Source organism: Trichoderma asperellum, chromosome 3 (genome assembly GCF_020647865.1).
Source record: "Trichoderma asperellum chromosome 3, complete sequence".
Taxonomy (NCBI): Eukaryota; Fungi; Ascomycota; class Sordariomycetes; order Hypocreales; family Hypocreaceae; genus Trichoderma; species Trichoderma asperellum.
In genome coordinates this window covers 2,562,441-2,587,911 of record NC_089417.1, presented here as the reverse complement: position 1 = coordinate 2,587,911, position 25,471 = coordinate 2,562,441, and the positions used below count along the sequence as shown (strand labels likewise).

Here is a 25,471-nt window from a genome sequence, read left to right as displayed (position 1 = left end):
CTATTATAGGCACTGGTATGTAATGTACGCAGCCTCTATAATGCCCATTATCCATTGTCGCCTTTATAAATTGCTTTGCTCTAGATATTACTCATATTCACCACCCGTAGTACAGCTATCAGAATCATCGGCGCCTTGTAAAAGCGTCCATTTGTTTCTCCTTATCACTGTGTACCGCCAGGCTGAGACCGAGTGTCTCTGTTATTTCGTCCCCCAATTAGGTAACTGTACCCCACCATCCAACCAGCCAGGTCTGTGCACCCACCACTCGAGGTACGTACCGCGCAAGGCAGGCAGAGCTGTGCCTGACGTGGACATGGAACTCGGGTGTGCTTGTTTGTACACGCTTTCGAGAGAGCATCATAACTCAGCCATCAGCTAAACCTCTGCTCGACACACCACCCTCCACCACTTTGCTGCGCTGCTCTACACTGCAGCTCCTTTTTCGATTCTTTCTTTTGTTAATTGTCTACCGGCGGGGTGTAGATTCTGCCTTCAGCAGCCCTCGAACTGCTGGGCTTTCATAGCATTCTTCGACCTTCCATCTCCGAATCTCGCCCCTCGATCCGTCCTTGAAAACACCCATTATCCCAACAACACCTCCGCTGTCCTCGCCTGCAGCACTTCAATATGCCTGGCTTGGTATCAGCAACCGGCGTGCTAGCCTTCTTGGCCGATGAGGAGCCTGAGCTCCGAGTCTTCGCTCTGCAGACGCTCAACGACGACATCGACACCGTCTGGACCGAGGTCGCCGGCAGCTTGAGCCAGATGTATGTTTTTATCCATTCTCGAAAGTAGCGTTGGCATCTCCCCCACTAACTGTTTGTGATATCAGCGAGGCCCTCTACGAAGACGAGTCCTTCTCCGAGCGCCAGCTTGCAGCTCTTGTGCTCGCCAAGGTCTACTACCATTTGCAGGCCTACAATGACAGCATGGTCTTTGCCCTGGCCGCAGGGGACCTGTTCAAGATCGAAGCTCCCGGAGAGTTCGAGGAGACCATCATCTCCAAGTGCGTGGACCAATACATCGCCGCCACGTCCGCCAAGCACGCCGCTCCCAAAACCTCCAAGCCGTCAGACCTGCCTGAGCTGTCAACCACGTTTGCCAGCTCGACCGAAGGCGCCGTCCTGTCCCCCACGACTCCCTTCTCCCAAACTACTCTGCCGCCGAAATCTCTGCTTTCTCGGGCTTCCATCGACAACACTATACTAGACGCAACATTTCAGCCTGTAACAAAGGAAGGTCGCTCGGGATCTATTACTCAGCTGCCCAACAACGTGGCCGAAGCTTCTCTGCAGAGAATCATCGACCGCTTGTTTGAGAGCTGCTTAAAGCAAGGCCGGTACAGGCAAGTTGTTGGTATTGCTGTCGAGGCCAAGAATCTCGATATCCTTAGGCGAATTATCAAGCGCGCCAGCGAGGATGAGAAACTGTCCAAAACCAAGGGATCCGATGGCCAACCGGGTCCCGCCGAAGAGCTGATGGAATATATCCTAGGCATCTGCATGGATGTCGTTCAAGAGAGAGCCTTCCGCACTGAAATCTTGCGATTAATTCTTGACCTTTTAAGCGACATCCCGAACCCCGACTACTTTGCCATCGCCAGATGCGTCGTCTACCTTAATGCAGACGAGGAGGCATCGCGAATGCTCCGGAACCTTGTTGCCAAGGATGACCGCACTGCGACCGCCAACGCATATCAAATTGCGTTTGATCTTTACGACAACGGCACGCAAGAATTCTTGGGCAAGGTTTTGAATGCTCTGCCCTCGGGGGAGCCCCCAAAGAAAGAGGAAGGAGCCGAGGGCGGTGACAAGGCCGAAGAGAGTGAATCGCTTTTGGAAAACCAACAGAGCGCACCTGAAGATGAGCTGCCCGAAGAGGTGGCCAAGGTTTACCGCAACATTCGATCTATCCTCGACGGCTCCAAGACTATCCGCCTGAATCTCGAATTCCTCTACCGCAACAATCACACGGATCTGAGCATTCTCAACAAGGTCCGAGACAGCCTGGAAGGCCGTAATTCCATTTTCCACACTGCTGTCACCTTTTGCAATGCCTTCATGAACCAGGGCACGACAAACGACAAGTTCTTCCGTGACAACCTCGAGTGGCTTGGAAAGGCTGTCAACTGGTCCAAGTTCACTGCCACAGCTGCCCTCGGAGTTATCCACCGTGGTAACCTGTCGCAGTCCCGAAAGCTCCTCGAGCCCTATCTTCCCAAGCAAGGTGGCCTCAGCAACGGTTCTATCTTCAGCCAAGGAGGTGCTCTGTATGCCTATGGCCTCATCCACGCCAATCACGGTGCAGGCGCTCTGGAATACCTGAAGATGCAATTCAGCCAAGCAGAAGAGGAAGTTGTCCAGCATGGTGGCGCCCTGGGTTTGGGTATTGCCGGTATGGGCACTGGTGACAGCGAGATCTTTGAGAAGCTCAAGGATGTGCTCTTCCAAGACTCCGCTCTTAATGGTGAGGCTGTTGGTCTGGCCATGGGTCTAATCATGCTTGGCACCGGAAATGTCAAGGCCCTGGAGGATATGATTACGTACGCTCACGAGACAACGCATGAAAAGATTGTCCGCGGTGTGGCGATCGGTATGGCTCTTATCATGTACGGCCGCCAAGAGGGCGCCGATGTATTGATCGAAGGCCTGCTCAACGACCCTGACCCCACCCTGCGTTATGGTGGTATCATGACCGTTGCTTTGGCTTACTGCGGCACTGGCAGCAACAAGGCTATTCGAAAGCTGCTTCACACTGCTGTGAGCGATGTCAACGATGATGTTCGCCGAATCGCCGTCATGAGTCTGGGCTTCATCCTCTTCCGCAAGCCAGGTAGTGTCCCCCGCATGGTTGAACTGCTGTCCGAATCCTACAACCCGCACGTCCGATACGGTTCCGCCATGGCACTGGGCATTTCTTGTGCTGGCACTGGGCTCGACGAAGCTATTGACCTCCTCGAGCCCATGATGAAGGATCCCACCGACTTTGTCCGACAGGGTGCCCTCATCTCACTTGCCATGATTATGGCACAGCAAAATGAAGTCATGAACCCCAAGGTATCTTCTATTCGGAAGACGCTGAAGAAGGTGGTTGGTGACCGGCACGAGGATGCCATGACCAAGTTTGGCGCTGCCCTTGCTTTGGGTATCATCGATGCAGGTGGCCGCAACTGTACCATTGGCCTGCAAACCCAGACGGGCAACTTGAACATGGCCGGAATCGTTGGTATGGCAGTTTTCACCCAGTACTGGTACTGGTTCCCTTTCACACACTTCCTGTCTCTCAGCTTTTCACCAACCGCTATTATCGGCCTTGATCACGACTTGGAGATGCCAGACTTCAAGTTCCATTGCGCCACTCGCCAGAGTCTGTTCGACTATCCCCCTGAACAAGAGGTCAAGACAGAGGAGGGACCTGCCCTTATTGCAACCGCCATTTTGTCTACCACAGCTCAGGCTAAGAGGAGAGCCCAGAAGAAAGAGCGGGCTCAGCGTCGTGAAAGCATGGATATCGACAGCGCTCCAGCTAAGGGTGGAGACAAGATGGAGGTAGACGACGACAAGGCCAAGGAAGAGACCAAGGACAAGAAGGACTCTGACGACAAGGAAACGACACCCACAGACGCCAAGAAGAAGCCCGAAAAGGAGAAGGTTGGCTACGAAATTGAAAACATGAGCAGAGTTCTGCCTGGCCAGCTGAAGTATATCAGCTTTCCAGCCGGTCGATACAAGCCAGTTAAGAAGGTAAATTTCTCCTATATGCCTGCATGACATAATAATATACTAACATTTTTAAAGCCAACTGGTGGCCCTCTCCTCCTTGATGATACCCAGTCTGACCAACCCAAGTCCCTTCTCGAGGAGAAGCTGAAGAAGGTGACCACTGAACGCGCGCCTGTGGCCGGGCAACAGACCGGCAGAGGTGGCGCAGGTCGCACCGCGGGAGCTGGCAGATCTATCCTGGAGGGCATCGTGGATCCTAATAGCAGAGGCGTCAACCCCCTCATGGAGCAGCTTCTACGTAGCCAGGGACGCTCTCCCTTTGGCGGTCTCGTAGACCCCCAGACTCCTGGTGGTGACATTGGATCAGGGGCGGCGGCGGCAGCTGGAGTGCTCACAGCTGTAGATGAAGATGGTGAGGGTGATGAGGAAGCTGGTGTGCCAAACGCATTTGACTACTTCTCCGACGGCGAAGACGAAGAAGACGAGTAGGCCATGTTTTAATGTAGTGGTGACGAATCCTGGGCGGAGAATGCAGTAGTTTTGCAGATTTGTATCAGTATACGAGTTAGAATGGGGCGGCTGGCTGGCTAGACCTAATTCGAGCGAGTCCTTTGAAAAAAACAAAAGGGACGCGAGCAGAGGATGGAACGGAATGAAGATGTAAAAAACAGAAAAGTGATAATACAACTTCTAGTTTTCTACAAACTGTTGCTGTTGAAGCAGGTGTGTCTAATCTTTTAGGAAATGAAGTACGATATCGAGAAAATATTGGTCCATGATTGGCCTTCTCACTCTATTGTCTTGTAGCCTAATAGTCTGTCGACTTTCATCTGTCCAATGGGTATATAGATATACATCAAAATGACATCAAACTCCTGCCCCATCTCTCCCACTACGCTATGCTAATTCGTACATTCATGGTTGAATTGAACGGAACGCGCTCACGATCCTAAACAAGGGAAAAAAAAAAAAAAAAAAAAAAAAAAAAAAAAAAAGACAAGACAAAAAGGGGGAAAGAAATTAAAGAAACAGAAGAACTTTCCTGTTCCTCTCCAGCTCTACAATTCTCATCTCTTCATTTCGCCTCTTCATTTCGCCCTTCTATCATCTCCTTCATGACGATTTCCATCTTGAGAATCATCACCGCTCTTCTTCTTCTTCAAAATGATGGCATTGGGGGAACAGTCGGTGCAGACCTGGACACGATGCCAAGCAGTGGCAAGATTGCCTCGAAAGTTCCATGTCGCAGCATGGCTCTCCGGCTGAGTATTGTAAACTTCGTCTGTTGCCTTGATAGCAATAGTAGTACACCTCTTGTTACTTTTCGTGGCTTCAGCGTTGGCCGCCCTTCTCGCAGTACCTCTTCTAATGGTGTTCTTATCCTCGTCGCTCTCTTGGCTGGAAGTTGCGTCTTCTGGAGTTTTAAATGCTTCCAAGGGTATATCTCCATTGAACTTCCACTGTTTCCAGCTCCAAGATTTGCCATCAACCTTTGGAACTTGGTCGGGGAGCAGATTTGCTTGTGACCAGCTCTTGCCATCGTCAAGCGAGACGTCGACCCGGATGACTGCTCGTCCACCGCCAGAGTAGGCGTATCCATTGAGAGTAACCTCTTTCGCTGGTCCATCCGAGTTGCTTGATTCTGATTGTGTTGACAGTGTCCAGTCACCTAGCTTGACACCGGTGATGGCGCTCTGGACGGGTAGTTCCTGGATTGCCGGAGCTGCCTCCCAATCAACCTTGGTCTGATTTGGGCCAAAACACTTATAATCCTTTCGCTGCCACTGGCTAGGGCTCTCTTCATCGCTTAATGTGATATGCCTTAGCCACTTGACAGATCGAGCAGCGACGTGCCCAGGCACGATAGATCGTAACGGGTAACCGTGATCTCTTGGCAGTGGCTTGCCATTCATACCGTACGCCAACAATACATCGCCCTGGGGATCTACGGCCTTTTTAATGGGTATCGATGATCCGTACGCTTCCATGCCAGAGAACTGCACATGCTTCGCCTCGCTAGTGCCACCCCTTACGGTGCTGGCGTCGAAACCAGCGTCAGCGAGGACATCGGCCAGCGAAACGCCTTCCCACGACGCATTGGAAATGGCCCCGGCTTCCCACTGCAAGCCATTCGTAGCTCGGCCGGATCCTTGGCTCATGTGGCTTCGGCGGTTTCCAGAGCATTGTAGCACAGCGGTCACCTTTTTCTCAGGGAACTTGGTCTTGAGGTCGCGTAATGTATACTCCTTTGTGGTGCCGTCAGGGAGCTCAACGGTTAGGATGTGTGCTTCAGCCTCATCCTGTGTGAGTTTGGGCACCCACATGTGATTGCGAACGTAAAACAGCTCGGTGGGAGTGATGAACTGGGCACTGAGCGCTTGCTCAGGGGTCTCGGCATTGCGAGGCTTCAGCGTCCGAGTAATGAGATCCGGGTGCCTTATCGGGTCGTCGGCGAACGGGTCTTCAATCGCCTCCTGAGGCGGCTTGCCGTCTACCAAGTCAGCTTGGTCGATGTAGCCGATAAGATACTGGTTGAGAATATCGTAGACATATTGGTTCTTGTGGATGGTGAATATGTTCCAGTAAGATTCAATTGCGCCGCCAGCCGCTCGCAGAATGACTGGCCCACCGGGATGAGCCGATATCCAGTCGGTGATATCGTATACTTTGTCGCCGTGTGTAACCCATGGACGCTCTGACTTGCCGTCATGCTTGCGAATCTCGGACATTCGAAATCGTGGAAGATTCGGGTCGCGCTCATCAAGGATAGTCACTGGGGCGTATCTCTCATGCTCAGAATGTAGCGCTGCCGCGGCGTCAAAGGCAGCAGGAGGCGTTCGATACAGAGCATAGGCAAATGACAGAAAGCCTATGCTGGCCAATAAAGCGACAGCTCGCGGGGATATTTGCTGGGGAGGCGTCGTTTTGCCCTTCAATGCCTCGGGGCTGTTCCTGGCAGCTGTTGGTCTAACAAATGTACGAGTCTGAATCCTAGACAACGTGGATGTTCGCGTCGATAGGATCTTCTGCGGGCGAGCTGCGTGATGTATCTGCCGCGCGAGGCAGGCCGAGGATCTAGAAGTCATTGTTGCGTTGATACGAACAAAAAGGCATCAAGGGAAAGGAGGCAATGTACGGAGCACGTTGTTTATGCTCATGCCAATCTGATATTTCTTATGCAGTACTAATGGTGTAGACACGGAGAAGGCGAGGAAGAGTCGGATACAAGAGCGGATACAAGGCGCAGAGGCGATTATGGGCTTTAATGCTGCTGACGATTAACATCACCGCTAACGGAAGCAGATGGGGAACAGGAGGCTGCTTACTTGGATGGACGAGATAAGCAGCAGCTCGACGTCCCAGCAAAAGGAGTGCAATCCCGGCCCTCCTCGCAGCGGCTCGGTCCGAGAGATGTGGCGGTGATGCTTTTGCGGAGAGCGCAGAGATGGAAGAGATCGAGATCAGATGTTTGGAAAGATGGCGAGGCGGGCGAGTGGATGGCAGGAAGAGGAGGAGGCATCAATGCCGTGGCAGTGCCGAGTCTTGTCCATGGCCAGGAGCAGAGCCGGGAGAGACACAGAGCTCGAGCGCGCTGGGGACCGCAGATAACAACAGCGCCAGAGTGATGGAAACCGACGATTACCGACGACAGGGTGCCGGAACGTCGTCACGCGGAACGTCAGTCGCGGAGGGCAGAGGCGCTGAGACTGTCGGATCGCCGCTGTGGATTCCGCAGTACGTAAGATGGTGCATCCGTCAAGCAATGGCAAATGCATCACGGCTGCGTGGAGCCCCTGCTAGAAGCACCCCAGGCACACGCCGGCGGGGACGATACAGCGAGGACGCGGCGCTGATTGGGCGGCGCTGCAGCGGTCGGGAAGCCCTACCACGCTCATTAAATTCGGCTGTGCTGCCGCTGGCCCTCTTTTTTTTTGGCCCTTGTCGCAGCCCCCCTCGTTAGGGGCTGCATGGCTTGATGGCGTTCTGTTGACCGACTCTGGGTTTTTGAGCTTGATGGGCTTGCACCAGCAATCCGTTATTGCGTGGCATCTGCCTTGATCTGCCCAGAGGATTCGAGTGCGTAAATGCCCGATTCCAGCTCAATGCTGTCTGTCTGTCTGTCTGTCTATCTATCTAAGTACTAGCTGGCCGTGTCACGGAAGCGGGCGATAATGCGACTTCTATGTATACTGCACACAGCAGATTAATTGGACGGGGTTGCGCATCTCGACCTACATTAGCCTCATCTGCATCCTCCACTCTATCGTCAAACATCGGCTGTCGGCCATCAGCTTCGGGTCGTCGGTGGTCGGACCGTCGTTATGCGGCACAGCAAAAGGCCCTGCTCGACCGACAGGCCGTTGCGATGGTCCGAGGGAGTCTCTTTCAGCTGCTTTTGCGCCATCCCTGTGATACAATGCATGGTCACCAGGTGGAGAGAGAGGCACAGAGGAGAGGAGAGTCGCACCAGTGCAAGTCATCACCACGCTTTGAGGCGGCACCCCTGCTGGGAGCGTCTCTCGAATTTGCATTATGTCTACCAAATACCTGAGTTTTTTTTTTTTTTTTTTTTTAAATCTTCAAAAACATCTGTAAAATCCAGCGCAAAACTCCATTCGAACTCGTTCCAATGTGTGTGTGATTTAATTACGCCAAATCCCTTTCCAAAGCTTCCAATCTCCATAATCTCGCCGCTATTTCTCAGAAAGGCTTTCCAGCGGCTATCGGCAACCAGTTAACCGTCTCTTTGGCGCTTGTTCTCTTGTCCGTCGGGGCCCGGCGAATATCTCTCTCTAATCAAAGACCGGCTGCTCCATCGCTGCCCACATTGTCGCTCTTAAGAGCAATCTTTGGGGGCAGTGCCCGCAGCGGCATTATCTTTGAGAAACGGCATGTCCAAGGGCGTAACCTTGACTTCAATGCCCGCCATCGGCCCAGTGCTTTTCTCCTCGGCAGTTTCTACCATGGTTGCAGCCCTGTCGCCGGCAGGCTTGGCGGCAAGCTTCTCGATGGCCGTTTGAGAATCAAATATCTTTGGAGCCGCCTCCGCACGCTCGTGATCGAGTCTCCTCTTCCTCTTTACGAGCAGCTTGTTAAACGTATCCTTGCAAACATAGTATCCTCCCTTGGCCTTGTCAAACTTTCTCTTGTACCAGACGCGTTTCCCCGGCGTCGGCTTAGGTCCGTGCTTGATATATACATCCGCCAAGATAAGGACGATAAAGGCGAGGCCAATGGCTGCCAAGAAAGCATAGGAGAAGCCAAGTTCCGTTGGTCCTTCTTCGCTCTTCTCCAAGTAGTTGTGCGCGGGTGTGACATTGATGGCCACGAGTCCAGGAACAAGCCTTATAACAGGACTTGGACTTGGCACGGGAGGTATAACAGGAGCCATTGGCGAAAGAGCAGCTTTTCGAGAAAGGTAGAGAAAATGAAACGGGCCTATATAAGAAGGTTGGCAAAGTCTTTTATAAAAAGGTGAGGCTAATTGGTGAGAGACGTTGGAAGTTCCCGAATACTGATGAGCAATAAAGAGCAATATCACGAGATGAAGACAGTAGAACGGGAGTAATTCACGGTTTGTTCTACTGCTGACTATGAACAGACGGAAGATGTCGCCTCACCAATCAGTCGACGGGCAGCAGCAAAGATTATGTATAGAGGAAGTAATAGAAGCAGCAGAAATTCTAGTCATCCTAGAATCAACACAGGCATTTACATTATATATTGGAGCCCTTCGGAGTACCCAAGTAATGCCTCAACAAAAAAAAAGCTTGCTTTTGAAGATAAGAAAAAAATACATATTCCCCAGCAATCTTGTGAAGCGCCCTCAACCATAACAAGCCACCAAGAACCCAAAGTATTTCAACCCTAGATTTATTGTCTTGGTAGAGACACTTGGAGTATATATACGAATTGAGAATTATTCAGAGGGCCGACACACCGGCAATCTTGATGACGAGTCCAATGTCAACACGCTCGGTGGGCCAGGAAGTACGTAGCGATACGAGAGAAGACGAATTTACATGAGTAGCATCATGCTAAGAATAAAGTTCGCAATACGGCCCGCCAAAGAGAGAATCTAGTTTCGAGTTTGTTGAGGTGGTCTTTTGGCATTTTGAAGTTATTCATCTGAGAAGAGGGAGGTGCAGATGTTGGCCAATCCACAGGCACTGTGATTCACTTCAAATATACAAAGTAGAAAGATTTGAGTTCTTAATAGTATAGTCCAATTTACGATTACGAGTAATTTAATCTCCTCTACTTCCGCATCTAGTGCCTCTACTGCTTCTACTGCTTCTACTGCTTCTACTGCTTCTACTGCTTCTACTGCTTCTACTGCTTCTACTGCTTCTACTGCTTCTACTGCTTCTACTGCTTCTACTGCTTCTACTGCTTCTACTGCTTCTACTGCTTCTACTGCTTCTACTGCTTCTACTGCTTCTACTGCTTCTACTGCTTCTACTGCTTCTACTGCTTCTACTGCTTCTACTGCTTCTACTGCCTCTACTGCTTCTACTGCTTCTACTGCTTCTACTGCTTCTACTGCTTCTACTGCTTCTACTGCTTCTACTGCTTCTACTGCTTCTACTGCTTCTACTACTACTACTGCTACTACTACTACTACTGCTTCTACCTTTTTACCTGTTATACAGCAGTTGAAGATTTTTTTTTTTTTTTTTTTTTTTTTTTTTTTTTTTTTTTTTACTTTTTTCCCCCCAATATGAACCAACTACCTCATTCGGCCATGGCTATGGTACTAGATCATGAAACCAATTCGCTAGATAATATTCCCCATCACTTGATACTCTATCATAAATGTCTCCAGCATCCATCCGGGAGTCGGAGGAATAGCTCGTCAACTATCCAGCGCCCAAACAATGGCAACGACAAAGCTTCAGACGAACGCGCGCCGGGATTCACAAACCGCTACCCAAATATACGATTTTATGATATAGGAAACGGTCATCGGACCACACAGCGTCCAGCAACTCCTTCTAGGCACCGATTCATACAATTTCGCAGCTACAACCCTAAAACTAATTCAGTTCACGGCCGCAGTGCGGGCCCGCCTGCCGTCAGTGGATTAGACCAGGGCACAGTACAGCAGCGTATCTTGCCCGGCATGATCCCTTTTAACTATGAGAGATGTAGCATGTATCTCGCAAAGCATGGTGTACCCATATAGCATAAAGCTTATTCACTCGCCTGGCTATTCGTATAGGCACGGACTACTAAGATAGATGTTAATAGCTGTAACGCCTATATTTACAGCCCGTAGCTTCGTTGATCATTATAAGTTTCTTGCATATTGTGCAGCTTACCTGGATAAAGCCATCATATCGTCTAGCTACCACAACTGCATTCTAACCTAGAATAAAAACGGCAGGAATCTGGGTGTTGTAGCATGCCAACTCTCCCACTCAGCCCCAAACGTAGCCTTTAGCATCTTCTCCTCCTCCCTTACCCGTTTCCAAACCAGCCAGGAGAAAAGCCCGGATAGCATAAAGGCATTGAAAAATACCCCCATACACGTAAGCTTCCCATACAGCCATGGCGGCAGCCAGCAGCTGATGACACCGTCAAAGCGAAGCAGCCAGAACGCACTGCTGTACCCCAAAATCGCCGCACCCGTGTAGCTTGGGTGCTGCAAGTAGCCATGGAGGCCGGTCGTGATTAAACGCTCTGGCTTGGTGAGTTGAAACGTAAAGTTCTTGCCCAGGGATCTATACGAATAGAGCCGCAGAGGGACACCGGCACACAGAACCAGAGTCAGCGGAATAGCCGTGTCCGCTGACCACCTGAAGAGATTTACATCAAGGCCGTTCTCTGGGCCATAGCCGAGAAGTGAAGGGGGTATGTTGGGATACCGATAGGCCAAGGTGGCAGTTTGCAATGCGACAACCGCGATGGGGGAAAACGCCACCTTGGCTATGTGTTTCCCCGTGAGGTTATAAGAGCTCAGGAAATCTTTGGACGCGGGGGCCAACTTGGTGTCGGGGTTTGGAGGGCTGGACGCAGTATAAGCCCCAGCGGTTGCAGCCAGCGTAGCTACGGCTAGTGATGCTTGGGAAAATGACGGTATTAGAGACATGGCTGAAGTTCGTGACACTAGCCGATTGTGTTGTTCTACCGTCAATGATTGGGATTCGCGACTGACGGAAGGCTAAGAAAAGGCTAGGCTGGTATTATGTAAGTAGCAGTCATCAGTGCATACAGTACCTAAAACCAGTACATTAGTAGCAGTCAGAGCAAAGCGTCAGAGCAATGCGTCAGAGCCTAAAGATCTACACCATTCGGCTACACAGGCGCAGAATATAGGATTTCGTGACACCAGCGCGACGAAGATGGCCAGCAAGAAAATCACAAGAACCCATTTAATAGACGGGGTATGAGAGGCGCCACGCAAGGAAGTTTTCGAATTGCGACAAGCCATTAATGACAACAAACTCTGCATGTCATTGATCTTCAACGTCTTGTTGTTCTTAATAGTATGTCCCGTCCATAAGGGGTCGTCATTATAATAGACAAAAGGGCTCATGACGAAGTTCCTTTCTTCTATCATTAGCTAGGAAGACTAAGCAACAAAATCCAGGGCTAGGAGGGCCACACAAGCTAGATACGGTGTGACGATGTTATATCTCTTTCGTGCATCCAACGATTAGGTAGTTTCGTGTTAGCATGCCGTCTACTTGGTCATCTCAAGAGTAACGAGGCGCCAAGGCCACGAGACTGACTAAAGAAACCGCTTCTGCTGGTATTTTGGAGCCACAGCAATGGTCAATGAGTCGTTATCAACTAAATTCTCCTCGGAAGTCGAAAGAAAAGGACGTCAATTTGTAAAAGGTTTAAATTCGTAGTCACGCACGACGCGCTTATGCAAGCGAGGTGCGGAGTAGTTCTGCTTGTCTTACAAATTGCTATAGGTCACAACGTATTTTACTTGCAGTGAATCAGCAAACTTTGTGCTAAAGCGTCCACGCTACTCTGCACGAGCGGTCGTTTAGATGGAGATCTCATTGTCGCACAGATACACAGCAGATGAGGCGCAGTACATGTCCATTTCTCGCGTCGATGTACTCCTCATCTCCGGTACTTTGCTCGGCCGTACTTCTTACATCGTGGCAGATTCTCCGTGGCCCAATCACATGGACGATTCTGGACTGGTTTCGTCAACCATGTCGCCACCATTGGGCGCTACCAGGCATGGGCGAACTTTGGTTTGCGTCTGTTTGGGGGCGCAATTCAGGCAAATTGCTGGCCAACGTCGCAGCAGGGCCCGGACCGGTGCTGATGGAGGGCGAGGAATGGCGCAACGAGCTGGTGCTTTGGAGCTGACGGAGGGGTTTTCGCTTATTTGGTGCCTGTGCCTGCTTCTGCAATTATCAGCTGAAAGTCGCTGCCATCTCATTCTCTCCATTGTCTTTCTTTTTTCGAGATTCATCGAGCAGTTCCATGTCGTTGCTGACAGACACTCTGAGCGACTGCCTGACTCGACTCCGCCTCGGTGAGCACGGAAGAGGAAGGACTCACGCCAACAACACGATCGGCCAACGGCAAAAGGGGAGCGAGACTGACGCTGTGGATACGAAGACAGCAGAGGAGGATCGTGTGCCGTCTGGGGAAGTGGGCCGGAGGAGGAGACTGGCTGTGGGCCAGACGCTATAGCGCTGTCTGGGGGCGGGGCCGCGACTGGAGGGATGAGATGGGAATTGATGAAAATGCCGGAAGAGGATAAAAACAATCAAGAAAGGGCGAGAAGATGGAAAAAGAAGAGGTCAAAGAAGGCAGCAAAGTGAGGCTCGAGATGCTGCCGTTTTGAGTAACGCACCAGGGCCGGCCAGTGTCGCTTGTCCTGTGGCCTGTTCCTGTCGCTGAATGAAAAGGGTGTGGTGTGATGATGATGATGCGCCGCTGTTTGCGTTGCAGTGCGTCGGCTGGGGTGTGAGTGGCTTGCCTGTCGCATAACTCTCACTGTCTGCAGTGGTATTTGGTCTTAGGCGTGCAAGTACTGCTTCACACGTTGCACGGCTGCAGGAGACTTGTCGCCATATCAAATTCGACGCCCGCCCTTCCCAGGCTTCTCCGCACGACAACTGCAGCGACCCTCGTCCCATCCATTCAGTGACCGTCTGAGACCTGCGAAACAGTGACCTCCAGCACCAGATTCGATACTTGTCCCCTATTCACGGCCAGGTCACTGCTGGACTACCCCGCCCGTTGCCAACTTCGCCTCCAGGTACTGCCTACTCGGGCGTATTTCCCGCCTCGTTTCTGGACCGCGTGAGGGTGGTGTCATCCCTGATTGCTGAGGGGAAGCTGGCCCAGATGCCCAAGGGAGGTATATAAGGGATGCAAGCTGGCTTTTCAGTCTCATTTGCATCTCTCTCATCATCATCCATCCCTCCATTGTTTGAGACAGTGACATTAACTCAACGTTGCACGACCGCGAATCGTACAAACTCATCCATTTGTACGTCTTTTTGCTTCTCGCCATCCCCTTTTTACCGTTTCTCGGTTTTGATCGCCTTCAGACAGCTAACTCGCCGCTTTTTGCCCCCCCATAGGCAACCTTAGTCTTGTATTCCAACCCAGCCAACTTTGGGAACAAGCCTTTCTCTCTCCATCAATCCACCAAACTACACACACATAACAAACAAAACAACTCAAACCTTTATTCACAATGGCTCCTCGCGTTCCTCGTCTCCCCAAGGCCAGACCCACCGAGATCTTCTGCGTCTCCGCCGCCGGCGTCGGTGTCCTCGCGCCTCTGTACATGGCCTGGCCCGGTGCCGAAGAGAAGATTGCCAAGCAGACCACCAAGTGGGCTCCTCGCTGGGAGCGCAACATCAACTACCTCTCCAACCCTGCTGAGCGCACTGCCCATCGCATTGAGCCCCCCATCTCCAAGGTGGTAAAGAAGCTGGACGAGAAGCTGCCGCTGGAGAAGATGGCCAAGGGCATGGAGAGGGGCATCCGCAAGTCCATTGATCGCTTCAGCGGCCCCAAGTCAGAATAAGTCGCTGCATGACATTGTGCTTTTGATGTCTTTTTAGTTGATGGCCATCATGTCCTTTCTTTCTTTTGTATTATTGTCATGGCTTCTTTTGGGGATGGCAGACGGTTTCTGGAGACGGCTGGAGCCTATGAAATGAAATCATCGGGCTCGCCATGTGGCGTTGGTAATTGATTTGTATCATCTTTTATAACTCAGATGCTGCCTGCATGCTTCTTCGTCTTGATTAGCGAAACTGGGTCAACAAATACAAAAAAAATTTGAATCACACTTAGTTTTTATTTGATTTCAATGTGAAGCCTTTCTTTACTCACCTATCCCTTCGATTTCAGCAGCCACAGCGTCTGCTGCATCTGCTTGTAAGCTCAAGCCATGTCCCACGGCTCGCCGCGCAAGTCCGATCTATTGTGTCGCCTTTGCAGCTACAGCAACACGGTCTAGGATATACCATCACGCAAAATTCACCGTTGTAATCTCACACGGGCCAGTCCACTATAGATTAGATCTGGATCTCGCAGCGGAGACCCAGCTGACACATCCTCGGCATACGGAGTACTAGCAGTGGGCCATCTTGCGATCTGGACCTATCTTTATCTTAGCACCTTGGGCCTTAATCCAGTAGTTCCGTGTTGATGGGGATGCCACCAAGATACGCATACTAAACCGCCAAAGAAATTAATTGTAATCAATATTGGGGGGGGGGGAGCCCAAAAACGGCCAAGTGGACTAAGGACCACGTATCGATTGCGGCAAGTGTGGGAAGAAATGCTCGTGCCTCTGATTCCCATCACGGAACGCAGAATCCACCTCGGCCTCGGATCGAGCTATAAAATCCAACGGGATTGCCCATTGCTTTTTTTTTTTTTCACCTCCGCTGGGATTTCGCCCTAGCCCTTTCTTTTCTTCAAGTTACTTCATCCCATGTGCATTATTAACCGCAAATATTAACTCAGAGCTAAATACATAGTCCTTCACGATGGCATCGCTGCTGCAAGGTTCAGCCTTCGTGACCGGCGCCGCTTCTGGTAAGTCCAAGCTCAAAGACGCCGTCAACAGCTTATTTTCGTTTCCCTCTCGCCCAAGTTTTACCCATCTTCTAACCTAGTGGGTCCCCGTTTGCTCCACAGGTCTCGGTGAGCATACAGCCTATGCCTTCGCCAAGTATGGCATCTCCAAGCTGGCGATTACAGACATCAATCTGGAGGGCCTGAGCAAGGTGGCTGCCAACATACAGAAAGAATGGCCCGGCGTCGAGGTTTTGGCGCTGCAAATGGACGTGCGCAAGGGTGAAGAGGTTAAAGCCGCGTTATCCCAGATCGTTGCCAAATTTGGACGATTAGACATCGCAGTCAACAATGCGGGTATCACCGGAAAGTCGGCGCAGATCCACGAGCTGGATGAATCGGACTGGGAGAATGTGCTCGACGTCAACCTCCACGGCGTCCACCGATGCCAGAAAGAGGAGCTCGGCATCATGGTGAAACAAGAGTGCGTGTAGACTTGGACCAGCCGTCTGCGATTTGTTTGCTGACGACAGGCGCCGCTTCTTCCAAGCAATAGAGATCTCGGAGCACGACGAGGACGAGGCACCATCATCAACGTATCATCCATGTATGGCACTATTGGGCCACTGTCCCCCATCCATGTCACAGCATACTCAACTGCTAAGCACGGTAAGATTTCAAAACTTTTGCCTTGAAACCTTGACTCCAGGCACAGCATAAGAAAACACGAACCCATGACCATCACTCGAAAGACACAACACATGTATAACTGATTAGCACCTATATGCTGACTCCATGCAGCTGTTATGGGAATGACCCGGGCTGACGCCAGCTCCTACGCCGGCTCCAACATCCGCATCAACGCCATCTGTCCCGGCTACGTCAAGACGCCCATGGTCAACGATGGCAACGGGGCCGAGAATGAAGCCCATCCGCTGCACCGACACGCGCAGCTGACGCCGTTGCGACGACTGGGCCTGCCTGAGGAGATTGCAGATAGTATTGTGTTCCTGGCGTCGCCAATGAGTAGCTTCGTCAATGGCTTTGGGCTAGTGGCTGACGGTGGATACAGCTGCTGTTAACCGCCTTATAATGGGACTGTGTGCAACGTTTATTAGGAGAGCTATAGTTGTAAAGACGGCGAAACGGAGTTTAAATTGGTTGCGATGAGATGAATAGCCTTTCAGCAAAGACGAGCTTGTTTGATAAACTACCCAAGGTACCTACCTACTAATGCAGATGCCTTATATATACCATATCATGTAATCATATTTCGAGAATCTCAACGAGCAATCAATGCCATAGTCTTCATCATGTGGTTGTCCCAGAAAGTGTAAAATATTTTTCTAGGAGAATTCATGTACTTACCATACGTGTATTGTTAGTGTCGCCTCTGCCTGATTTCCCATGCATCTGACACGAAGTAATACCCAGGCACACGAGCTGGCTCTTTAGCTGTGCCCATCTCACCAATGACATGCCGATATAGAAACATCAACTAATCCGGATATTGTTTCCTATTAAAGCTGCTGACCTTGCGCAGATAACTTTTGGCGCATCCCATCCAGTGCCACAGCATCGCCATCGATTCTTAGAGGCTTACTCCAAGCTTCCATTTCCTTATTCCTGCTCCATCTCCAACTCCTCTCAGCTCAACGCGACTCTGCTCACCAATTAATAAGTCATCCACCCAACCAACCAACTAATCCTCTAACAGAAACTCGCTATTCCTCCTCTTTTTGGCCATGCTGGGCCCTTTCCCCTCTCTCCGCTCCAAAGGCCCTGCACCCCACACTTCCAATGGCGGGGGGATTGCCTAGTAGTATTAGCAACCTACTGTGACTAGCAGCAAGCAGGAAAAAAGTGGTCATCGGACAGTTTCTGCCGTGGGAATAAGAGTCCCAAAATGGCTTGAAATACAGCATAAACCCCCCCATGCATCGTCCTGGCCGGCAGTATTTTCTGTACTGCTCCCCGGATTGTTCTTCTCCCGGCTCCAGCTTGACTAAATCTGTCTTTAAACGAGCTAAAAGTCGTTGGCATTATCTCCCCGAAATACCAGCTAACCTCGCACCAAAAGGGTACCTCGGTTCGTCTGCCGTCCCGCGGATATTTTAACCTGCGGATTGGCAATCAATGTTGACCCAAAAAGGGAAACAGCTTTACCGCCTCCCATTCTAGCTGTCAATCTTGCCTTGGTATAAAGAAAAAAGAAAACCATTGTTCTTAAAGCCGTTTCCTATCATTTCATCTTTTTTCTTCTTCTTTTGTGGGTTTGTGTGTGTCTGCTTTTTTTTTCCTTCTTCAATCCCATCCCGAAAAGAAAAAAAAAAAAAAAAAATCACCCCTCCACAATGCCTTTCAAGTCTGTATACGAGCACATCGACATCCCCCAAAGCAATGTCCTGACTTACATCTTCGGCAACGGCTCATTGCTCTCCAACGAGCCCATCTGGATTGACGCCAAAAACCCTCAGAAAAATCTGTCGCCGCACCAGCTGCTGCAATGGGTGCGGCGGCTGGGCCTCGGCCTGCAGCGCCTGGGCTTGAAGCGAGGAGACGTCGTCATGATCTGCACGCCGAACCACATCTTCGTGCCTGTGGCGTATCTGGGCATTGCAGGCTCGGGACACATCTTCAGCGGTGCCAACCCAATCTCTACGGTTCCGGGTATGTCTCTCAAGCTGGGAAAAGAGGAAAAGCCCTTTTCTTTTCTTTTCTTTAGCACTGCTATATCTATCGTATAAGTGAAATGGGGCTGACCTCTTGTCATTAGAGTTGGTTCATCAGTTGTCCAACACCGGAGCAAAAGCCGTCCTCGCTCATCCTAGCGTCCTCTCCAACGTTGTCGAGGCTGCAACCAAGGTTGGCCTTCCCAAGAACCGGATCTTCCAATTCTCAGACGAGGAAGTCCCCGTTCGCGATGGCATTCCAGACTGGAGGTCCTTCCTAGCAACTCATGTAGACGCCTTCCGTTGGCAATGGCCCGAGTTCAGCCCTCAAGAAGCTCGCAACACCATTGCCACCATCAACTTCAGCTCCGGAACCACAGGCCTGCCCAAGGGCGTGTGCGTCCCCCACTCGAGCCTCATTGCGAATCTCGCCCAGGCCGTGCATCTGCGCCACGTCCACCGAAAGCCCGAATGGGATCTCCTGCCGCGCAACCGCTGGATCGGATTCCTGCCCCTGTACCATGCCTACGGCCAGCTATACGCCTGCTTGATGGCCGGCAAGACACTGACGCCGCTGTACATCATGGCAAAGTTCCAGTACGAGGAGTTTCTGGCCAACATTGAAAAGTACCAAATCACCCAGCTGCAGGTCGCGCCGCCAATCATCGTCATGCTCACCAAACGGCCAGAGACGAGCCGCTACAACCTCTCGAGCGTAAGACACATTACGTGCGGAGCTGCGCCCCTGTCAAGAGAACTTCAGGTGGCCTGCGAGCAGAAATTCAACCTGCGCATCACGCAAGGCTACGGCATGACGGAGCTGACGTGCACCGGCATCAGCTGGTCCGAGGGCCTCGCCGGCGACAGCGCGGGATCTGTTGGTCGGCTGCTTCCCAACTGCGAGTGCAAGCTTCTCGACGACGATGGCAAGGAGGTGGAAGTTGGGAAACCCGGAGAGCTGCACATCAGAGGGCCGAATGTGTGCTTGGGATACTGGAAGAACGAGGCGGCAACCCGAGAGTGCTTGGACAAGGACGGGTGGTTTAGAACCGGTGATGTTGCAGTTTGCAACAAGGAGGGACTATTTTGGATTGTGGATCGAAAGAAGGTCAGTACAAAATCAAGGTCCCAAACTCATTCAAAGATTGTGTATTAACATCCAGGTGTCCAGGAACTCATCAAAGTCAACGGCTTGCAAGTCGCCCCCGCAGAACTAGAAGCAGTGCTCCTAGAAAACGAGCACGTAGCCGACGCAGCCGTTGTAGAAATCAAATTGTACGTTTTCGCCCCCCCAGAAAAGGAAAAAAAAAATTCATCAAAAATTTTCAATTTGCTAACCAATAGTCTAAAACAGTAACGAGGAAGAATGGCCACGAGCATACGTCGTCATCCAGCCAACGTCAAAGGGCAAAGTGACTCCCAAGGACATCCAGGACTGGACCGCCGCGCGCGTGGCCAAGCATAAACGGCTCGTGGGCGGCGTCACTTTCATCGACGAGGTGCCGAAGCTGGCCAGTGGCAAGATTATCCGAAAGCTGATGAAGCAGTGGTCCAAGAGAGACGCGGAGGAGATGCTAAAGAATGGAACAGCACCTCGAGCGAGGCTATAGAATATACATGTATTTTTTGCATAGCAGCCTATTTTTTTTTTTTTTCTTCATTGGTGGCATGTTGTATAGCATCTGTCTTTTTTGGATATATCCAAGCCCATCTTATTTCAAAGGCATATATATACAAACTTTTTTGGTATAGAAATCTACAGTCTATCTCTATACTCGACCGTAGAAAATAGTAGTTACAGATAAGAGTATCTTTCTCAAAGGTGACCAACTCTCAGTCCCGTTTTCAGCAACACATATAAGGATATGTATGATATAGCTTGGCTACAACGGCCAAACTTCTCGATATCATACTTAGCAGTTAGTAGTCAAGTAATCCATCCCAAGGGGCTGTGCCGACCACTGCTCCAAGCTTGGCTCTCTACATTTACTAGCAGAAGCTCAGGAATCTGCACACCCAACACGCCACAGACAGCATCTCTAGAGATCGTTCTTCGTGATTCGTATCCCCCCGATTTGCAGCATCCCCGTAAAACTCTCCCACCCCAACACCACAGCAAAAAGCTCACGACTTCTCCTCCCGATGCTTCTCCAGGCTCTTCGGCTGTTTCCCCAACACCACTATATCCAACCCCCCTGCAAGTCAGCAAATACATCTTTCTCTTACTCATCCTCGTCTTTGCAAAAAACAAACGCAATAACTTACACCTATCAAACAGATAATAGCTCGTCACAAAAAATATCGGTAGCGCAATAATCGACGACACCCACTTCCTCGCCGCCGTGTTGTACTTCTTCTTATACTCCCTCTCCTCCTCCCTCTTCTTCGCCGCTTCCGCCTCCCGATCCTGTTTCTGCGCCTGCCGTCGCATACGGGCCGCCCGCAGCGCCGATTCGCGAGCCTCGGCCGTCCGTAGCGCTGCCGCCGCCGAAGGGGACGATGCCTCTGCAGTTGCTGTTGCTGCCGCCGTCGTCGAAGAGGTGCTTGACACTCGTGCCGATGACACAGATCCGGGGGGCGGCTTGTTTATCGCTTTTGCAGCGCTCTGGGACATCTTGCTGCTTGCCGGTGTCGTCGCATATCCTCGTCCCGTCGATGCGCAGCAGCTCTGCGCCTTTGCGAAGCACCGCTCAGTGCCATTGGGCCTTCGTCCACAATACTCTGTGCATATCCGTCGTTCGTAATGTTGTAGTAACCGGCCGTTTATCCGTGAGCGAAACATTGTGTCTTTTTCTCGATAAATTAGTACGATGCCGTATCTTTGTTCAAAGATGAACTGCAAGCTCTCAACTTTTTTTCCCTAGCTGCTACGAAGCTATCGGCCGAAACTCGGGCCAAGTAATACCGTAATCCAGCAAGCTCTCCAGAGCAATTACATTACAACATCATCACATAAAGTAGCCGCACGAAGCCTCTTAAGCAGATAGATTTTTATCATTAATAATACGTAAAAAAAGAACTTTCCCTATTCACTTTTTTTATTTTGCAGCCACGCGCTTCCTATTGTCCTTTTGAAGTTGTCTGTGCGAGCTAGCCAGGTTGCCCAGTTCGCTCTCGTCTTTAACTACTGATATTATTGCAGCTCTCGTTCCAAAGAAGGTGAAAAATTCAAATGTTAAAACGCCATATCCACCATCACAAGAAATTCACGGCATCTCCCACTATCTCTACAAAGACGCTCAATCATCATCTGTGTACCTCGGGCCGCTAGCCGCAGGCGTTTCGGGAGCCCCGTACGCAGAAGGTGTAGGCGCTGAGAAGGCTCCATATCCAGATGCAGATGGCGTTGGCGCGCCCGCTGCTGGAGTCGGCGCAGAGTCCGTACCTCCCCAGCCGCCTTGCCAGCCACCGGCGGGGGTCGGCGCGCTGACTCCTGGAGTAGGAGCATTGTACGCACCAGGAGTCGGTGCACTCAGAGCGCCAGGAGTAGGGGCCGACATGGCGCCTCCTGGAGTCGGAGCATCGTATGCAGAATTGCTGGCCGCAGGCGTGTATCCCCACGAATCGTTGCCGCTGGCGCCAGGCGTCGGAGCAGAGGCTCCCCAGGCAGGTGTTTTCGATCCGGAATTCCAGCTGTCACCGCCGCCGGCATACGCTGGAGTACGTGAACCAGCCCCAAACGCATCTCCCGGAGCTGGTGTCCTAGCACCAGCTTGCCAAGCGGGCGTGCGTGAGCCGGATCCATAGGCAGTTCGGCTTCCATCATACGGGTTAACAGTTCTTGAGCCATCTGCCCAGGCCGGCGTTCGGGATCCAGAGTAGTCTTGGCCCTTCCATGCTGGTGTACGACCACCTGCAGCAGGTGCTAGATTTGCTGTTAGTATTAAATGAACAGTAAAAAAAATGATGGGTCTAATGAAGTAGCCGAAATATGAGACAGTACTTACTTCGTGATCCCCAGGCGGGGACGCGATCTGAGCCTCCGGAGCCCATAGGGGTGCGAGAGCCGCCTTGCCATCCCGGGACTCTATCCCCAGAGCCGCGCCCAGCTCCACCCGGTGTGGGTCGCCCTCCTCTGCCATTGATATCAATATTCATACCGGTGTTCTTGTCCTTGAAGTTGAGCGAGTCTCGGGGAACGGTAATGGTCTTGTTTTTGGTGTGGAGCTCAACACGAGCGTGTGTATCTGTGGTATCCTTGACGATGCCGAGAAGGCCCTTGTAGGCTCCCTTTTTGATGATGACTGTTTGATTAATGGCACGGTCTCGGCCAAAGGACTTAGCAATTGGCTTGTTCTCAGTACCATTCTTGTGGATCTTCAGGGCCGGGTTCATAGTCGTAAGGTCAGGTCCCGACGCCGCCGCATTAACACGACCTCCCTTTGCAGCGATTGTATTCACCATGCTTGCTTTTGTGACAAAGACACCAGCGTTCTCGTTGGTAGCGTGTGTATGCAGGAAGACGTATGATCGGTGGATATGAATGATCTTGCCTTGACGCTGTTGTCCAGAAAACTCCTTGACCACATCGTCCAGGCGGATTTCTGAGCCTTCTCGATCAGCAGCAACCGCTTGCTTCCTCTTAGGCAGCTTGTTGGGGATTTGAGATGGCATGACTTGGCGGGTGTCTCCGAACTGGTCCAGCACAACCAAAGACTCGCGATCCACCTTGACAATACACCCAACCGTAGTAGGATCAAGCTGCACAAGGTCATGAAGCTCGTACTGGCCGAGTGATCCTTGCCCACCAATGTCGCTAGCTTCTCGCAGGTCCTTGCTAAAAACCGTAACCTCATTGTTCGTCTGATCGGTCAACAGCGTGACGCGGTCCTCGGAAATCTTGACTACCGTACCAACTTCGTCTTGGAACTTGCTGCCGCCAATGACCTTGACGTGGTCACCAATCTTGAACCGCTTACGAAGGCCCTTGATGGGCACTTCGATGCTCTGGCCCTTGAGGTCTCCCTCAGTAACAAACATTGTAACAATATCGCCCTGTACATTGGTAGCTTTTCCAACAACACCTCTTTGCTCTCCGGCATACACCTCGATGATGTCGCCAGGGAGATACGTGACCAGCGTGTTGCTATCTTTCAGACTGGCAGCCAAAGCCTTCAAGTCCAGATTCTCCGTACCATCGTCAGCGCCGCTGGCAAATCGAGTAACCTCTTCCAGGGACGGGTTGACATCTGTGACAACGAGTTGCTGAATCTTGACATCCCTGACTTGGAATCCATTTTCGAACTCTTCGCCCATGTATGTCCAAGTGTTGGTTGTCGGGTTGCCCTGGATGTGACGAGGGTGGCGCTTTCGTGCCTCAATCTCGCTGAAGAGCCTCTGAGGGGGTCGTGGGCCCATTCCCGGTGGCCTCTTCCGCTTTCCATCTGCAGTCACAGCGGAGAGAGCTTCATCACGCATTCCATAGTCGAGTCTGGGGATGAAGCGAACTCTTGCCTCCAGGCCGTTCTCGGTAACATCAATAACCTGCGCCAAGTCTCCGTTGTGCTTGGGAGGCCTGCGGAGTCGCACCCATGCGCCGGGCTCTAGCGTTGGTGTCTTGGTGACACGCAGAAGCTCAGGCATGTCTTTGATGTCCACCAGCGTCAGCTTAGAGTGGGGATAGACGTTGAGGATGCCATCAAGGGCCACGAGAATATCCGTCTGCCTCTGGGTCTCAACGTAGACAAAGCTCTTCATAACAGAGTCTGGGCCGCCGCGCTCAAAGGCCGCAGTGATGGCCAGCTCGTCCTTTGTGCCTCGTCGCTCCTCGACTCGCTTCATAATAGACATGACAACTTCGCGTTCCTTGCCCTCCTTACATCGCACGGCCCAGATACTCGGGTCATCCACACTAGGGAGAAGAAGTCGCTTGGGCACGATGGCTGAGTCGCCAAAGCTCTTGCCAGGTCGCCGATTGCCATATCGCTGTCTTAAGATCTCTGCCTGCTTCTCGGCGTCCAGACTAGACTCCATCTCGCGGCGGCGATCAAGCTCGCGGTGTCTTCGGTCATCGTCAAGTCGCGAGCTCTCGACCAAGTCATCGGGGTGGGCGTTGTCGATGATAAAGTCCTCTATCTCTTCACCATCCTTTTCCTCGTCCTCACCCTCGTCCTCGTCGTCGACTTCGGCTTCGATATCGATGAAGGCATTTCGCCTGTCGCGTTGGCGCTTTCTGCGATGACCCTATTTTTCATCCACGTTAGCAACACCAGAGCCAGAGGTTCATCTTCATTCAAATCGTACCTGCTGAACATCGTCATCGTCATCTTCCTCTTCTTCTTCCTCCTCGTCATCGTCATCATCATCATGGCGGCGGCGAGTATCCTCTTCTTCCTCTTCCTCCTCCTCCTCCTCCTCCTCGTCTTCATCGTGAGTTCTTCGCGATTTAGCCGGAGTTGGTTCTTCGTCATCGTCGGCATCCTGGCGGCGATTGGGGCTGCTATCCCGAGCTCGACTTGAGCCATCATGGGCATCCTCATCTTCTGACATGTCAGCCGGCGCAGGATTGAAGTCCTCCTCGTCTTCAGAATCATCGAATTGGTGCCGATCGTTGGACGCCATCTTGAATTATGGTGTGCGACGCGTCCTACTAACAATGCGATGGTAGAGACGAGATTAGAAGATGGAAAGTGAGGAAGAGAGAGAAAATAGGGATATCGAAGAAGAATCGCAGGCCGCCTCAAAGAGAAAGGCAACTCGGCGACGCGGGTAATTATCGGACTAAACGCGCTTGGCTCAATGCTGCCAGCAATGGGGCGGCTCAGATAGCGCAGAGTGTGGATATGGTCGCCGCTAGTAAGCGTTTTACTCCAGTAGCTGAAAGTTAAGAGGCTCGTCCACACAGAAGTTAATACACATTAAACATCCAAGTGCCGTGTAATAAAGTAGCCCATATTTCGCATTGGGTCTTGTTGGGTCTTGTTATATACAGAATTCATGCTCCTGGCCTTATAGGGGAGCCCAACAAATCACTCAACTGGTGGCTCAAAGTCAAACTTAACCTGCAAAACATAATTACTCCGCCATCTAGACATTAAATGTACTGCAATGTAGTGA

General features: G+C 51.4%; 10 protein-coding genes across 10 annotated transcripts; 5 read left to right on the top strand and 5 right to left on the bottom strand.

The window, feature by feature from the left end:
- The first annotated feature begins 121 nt into the window (after nt 1–121).
- TrAFT101_005430 (uncharacterized protein) lies at nt 122–4,671 on the top strand. Its single transcript, XM_024904321.2, has 3 exons — nt 122–770; nt 836–3,746; nt 3,801–4,671. Exons 1-3 carry the CDS (start codon nt 631–633, stop codon nt 4,212–4,214), a joined length of 3,465 nt encoding a protein of 1,154 aa, XP_024757371.2. The 5' UTR covers nt 122–630; the 3' UTR covers nt 4,215–4,671.
- TrAFT101_005429 (uncharacterized protein) lies at nt 4,486–7,452 on the bottom strand. Its single transcript, XM_024904323.2, has 2 exons — nt 7,052–7,452; nt 4,486–6,993 (listed from the first exon to the last, which is right to left on the bottom strand). The coding sequence occupies exon 2, from the start codon at nt 6,809–6,811 to the stop codon at nt 4,814–4,816; it is 1,998 nt and encodes a 665-aa protein (XP_024757372.2). The 5' UTR covers nt 6,812–6,993; nt 7,052–7,452; the 3' UTR covers nt 4,486–4,813.
- Nucleotides 7,453–8,562: 1,110 nt separating this feature from the next.
- Nucleotides 8,563–9,117, bottom strand: TrAFT101_005428 (uncharacterized protein; the record flags this gene model as incomplete). The annotated part of the gene is made up of 1 exon (XM_024900907.2): nt 8,563–9,117. One exon carries the CDS (start codon nt 9,115–9,117, stop codon nt 8,563–8,565), a length of 555 nt encoding a protein of 184 aa, XP_024757373.2.
- A 1,977-nt stretch (nt 9,118–11,094) lies between these two features.
- TrAFT101_005427 (uncharacterized protein) lies at nt 11,095–11,817 on the bottom strand (the record flags this gene model as incomplete). Its single annotated transcript, XM_024910156.1, has 1 exon — nt 11,095–11,817. One exon carries the CDS (start codon nt 11,815–11,817, stop codon nt 11,095–11,097), a length of 723 nt encoding a protein of 240 aa, XP_024757374.1.
- A 1,361-nt stretch (nt 11,818–13,178) lies between these two features.
- Nucleotides 13,179–14,300, top strand: TrAFT101_005426 (uncharacterized protein; the record flags this gene model as incomplete). The annotated part of the gene is made up of 4 exons (XM_066127473.1): nt 13,179–13,349; nt 13,884–14,064; nt 14,142–14,196; nt 14,291–14,300. The coding sequence occupies 4 exons, from the start codon at nt 13,179–13,181 to the stop codon at nt 14,298–14,300; spliced, it is 417 nt and encodes a 138-aa protein (XP_065983584.1).
- Nucleotides 14,301–14,406: 106 nt separating this feature from the next.
- Nucleotides 14,407–14,742, top strand: TrAFT101_005425 (uncharacterized protein; the record flags this gene model as incomplete). Its single annotated transcript, XM_024908699.2, has 1 exon — nt 14,407–14,742. The coding sequence occupies one exon, from the start codon at nt 14,407–14,409 to the stop codon at nt 14,740–14,742; it is 336 nt and encodes a 111-aa protein (XP_024757376.1).
- Nucleotides 14,743–15,370: 628 nt separating this feature from the next.
- TrAFT101_005424 (uncharacterized protein) lies at nt 15,371–16,998 on the top strand. Its single transcript, XM_024902744.2, has 4 exons — nt 15,371–15,764; nt 15,867–16,227; nt 16,300–16,412; nt 16,545–16,998. Exons 1-4 carry the CDS (start codon nt 15,716–15,718, stop codon nt 16,823–16,825), a joined length of 804 nt encoding a protein of 267 aa, XP_024757377.2. The 5' UTR covers nt 15,371–15,715; the 3' UTR covers nt 16,826–16,998.
- Nucleotides 16,999–18,057: 1,059 nt separating this feature from the next.
- On the top strand, nt 18,058–20,138 carry TrAFT101_005423 (uncharacterized protein). Its single transcript, XM_024904326.2, has 4 exons — nt 18,058–18,413; nt 18,520–19,523; nt 19,587–19,690; nt 19,770–20,138. Exons 1-4 carry the CDS (start codon nt 18,098–18,100, stop codon nt 20,023–20,025), a joined length of 1,680 nt encoding a protein of 559 aa, XP_024757378.1. The 5' UTR covers nt 18,058–18,097; the 3' UTR covers nt 20,026–20,138.
- On the bottom strand, nt 20,074–21,224 carry TrAFT101_005422 (uncharacterized protein). Its single transcript, XM_066127472.1, has one exon. The coding sequence runs from the start codon at nt 21,195–21,197 to the stop codon at nt 20,343–20,345; it is 855 nt and encodes a 284-aa protein (XP_065983583.1). The 5' UTR covers nt 21,198–21,224; the 3' UTR covers nt 20,074–20,342.
- Nucleotides 21,225–21,377: 153 nt separating this feature from the next.
- Nucleotides 21,378–25,081, bottom strand: SPT5 (transcription elongation factor spt5). Its single transcript, XM_024900932.2, has 3 exons — nt 24,659–25,081; nt 22,363–24,598; nt 21,378–22,280 (listed from the first exon to the last, which is right to left on the bottom strand). The coding sequence occupies exons 1-3, from the start codon at nt 24,974–24,976 to the stop codon at nt 21,655–21,657; spliced, it is 3,180 nt and encodes a 1,059-aa protein (XP_024757380.1). The 5' UTR covers nt 24,977–25,081; the 3' UTR covers nt 21,378–21,654.
- Between the last annotated feature and the right edge of the window lie 390 nt (nt 25,082–25,471).

Coding starts and splice junctions, on each gene's coding strand:
- TrAFT101_005429 (XM_024904323.2), bottom strand. CDS start 6,811: ATGACTTCTAGATCCTCGGCCTGCCTCGCGCGGCAGATACATCACGCA.
- TrAFT101_005423 (XM_024904326.2), top strand. CDS start 18,098: ATGCCTTTCAAGTCTGTATACGAGCACATCGACATCCCCCAAAGCAAT. Junction 18,414..18,519: donor CCCAATCTCTACGGTTCCGG/GTATGTCTCTCA, acceptor TCTTGTCATTAG/AGTTGGTTCATCAGTTGTCC. Junction 19,691..19,769: donor GCCGTTGTAGAAATCAAATT/GTACGTTTTCGC, acceptor AGTCTAAAACAG/TAACGAGGAAGAATGGCCAC.
- TrAFT101_005424 (XM_024902744.2), top strand. CDS start 15,716: ATGGCATCGCTGCTGCAAGGTTCAGCCTTCGTGACCGGCGCCGCTTCT. Junction 15,765..15,866: donor CGTGACCGGCGCCGCTTCTG/GTAAGTCCAAGC, acceptor TTTGCTCCACAG/GTCTCGGTGAGCATACAGCC. Junction 16,413..16,544: donor ATACTCAACTGCTAAGCACG/GTAAGATTTCAA, acceptor GACTCCATGCAG/CTGTTATGGGAATGACCCGG.
- TrAFT101_005422 (XM_066127472.1), bottom strand. CDS start 21,197: ATGTTTCGCTCACGGATAAACGGCCGGTTACTACAACATTACGAACGA.
- TrAFT101_005430 (XM_024904321.2), top strand. CDS start 631: ATGCCTGGCTTGGTATCAGCAACCGGCGTGCTAGCCTTCTTGGCCGAT. Junction 771..835: donor GCCGGCAGCTTGAGCCAGAT/GTATGTTTTTAT, acceptor TTGTGATATCAG/CGAGGCCCTCTACGAAGACG. Junction 3,747..3,800: donor GATACAAGCCAGTTAAGAAG/GTAAATTTCTCC, acceptor ACATTTTTAAAG/CCAACTGGTGGCCCTCTCCT.
- SPT5 (XM_024900932.2), bottom strand. CDS start 24,976: ATGGCGTCCAACGATCGGCACCAATTCGATGATTCTGAAGACGAGGAG. Junction 24,599..24,658: donor ACGATGACGATGTTCAGCAG/GTACGATTTGAA, acceptor GATGAAAAATAG/GGTCATCGCAGAAAGCGCCA. Junction 22,281..22,362: donor CCCCGCCTGGGGATCACGAA/GTAAGTACTGTC, acceptor CAGCAAATCTAG/CACCTGCTGCAGGTGGTCGT.